This window comes from Olea europaea, unplaced genomic scaffold (genome assembly GCF_002742605.1).
Source record: "Olea europaea var. sylvestris unplaced genomic scaffold, O_europaea_v1 scaffold2757, whole genome shotgun sequence".
Classification (NCBI taxonomy): Eukaryota; Viridiplantae; Streptophyta; class Magnoliopsida; order Lamiales; family Oleaceae; genus Olea; species Olea europaea.
In genome coordinates, this window is record NW_019246016.1 from 15,061 (window position 1) to 15,811 (window position 751).

The 751-nt window shown below is 38.7% G+C and overlaps 1 protein-coding gene across 1 annotated transcript; it reads left to right on the forward strand.

Annotated features, from left to right (window-relative positions):
• Positions 1-5: 5 nt before the first annotated feature.
• On the forward strand, positions 6-363 carry LOC111383776 (glycine-rich protein HC1-like). The gene is made up of 2 exons (XM_023007927.1): positions 6-72; positions 131-363. Exons 1-2 carry the CDS (start codon positions 6-8, stop codon positions 361-363), a joined length of 300 nt encoding a protein of 99 aa, XP_022863695.1.
• The last annotated feature ends 388 nt before the right edge of the window (positions 364-751 follow it).

The window sequence follows — 751 nt, forward strand, 5'->3', positions numbered from 1 at the left end:
GGAGCATGAGACTCTTAATCTTTTGTAGAAGAAGTTCTTATGGCATTAGTGACAAGAAAATAAAAATTCAGAGTAATTTCTTCAATTATGTATCCCCTAAAACATGGAGGTATATATGTTATCATTGCAGGAAGAAGGCTTCTCGAGAGTGGATACAGTACAACAGGACGTGGAGGGTACAATAGTGATGAAGGATACACTACAAATGGACGAGGAGGATACAATAGAAGACTTCTCGAGAATGGATACAGCACAACTGGACGTGGAGCGTACAATAGTGAGAGTGGATACAGTACAAATGGACGTGGAGGTTACAATAGCGAGGGAGGATACACTGCAACAGGCCGTGGAGGATACAACTAAAAAGTCACAGAGATGATTGATTAAGTTAAGCATGGTGCATTTGCATGAATAATACTATAATTATATTTCCTATTCCTCTTGCATTTGCAAAAGAAGTCATTTATTTGTATTTTTTAGGCAGCTCTGCTACATTCATCTGCCAGTGTTGTACTCTTATATTGGATTAAAGCATGCTTGAATAAAAGGTCTTCCCTTATAATTGTATAATGACTGCTACAAAGGAGTGACAACTGACAATACATGGCATTGAAGGACTATCTTCATGCCAAGGAAACTTAGGCAAGTTTTTAACTAATTGGGAACAACTGAATTTTTCGCCAATGTAGTTGCATTTGGGCACAAGCGCGGCTACTTGCCAAGCAAAAACTGGTGTCTAAAGGCAACGCTT

Excerpts from the sequence above, each read along its gene's own strand:
- LOC111383776 (XM_023007927.1), top strand. The coding sequence starts at position 6 with ATGAGACTCTTAATCTTTTGTAGAAGAAGTTCTTATGGCATTAGTGAC. Across the intron at positions 73-130 it reads CAAGAAAATAAAAATTCAGA|GAAGAAGGCTTCTCGAGAGT; the intron begins GTAATTTCTTCA and ends TTATCATTGCAG.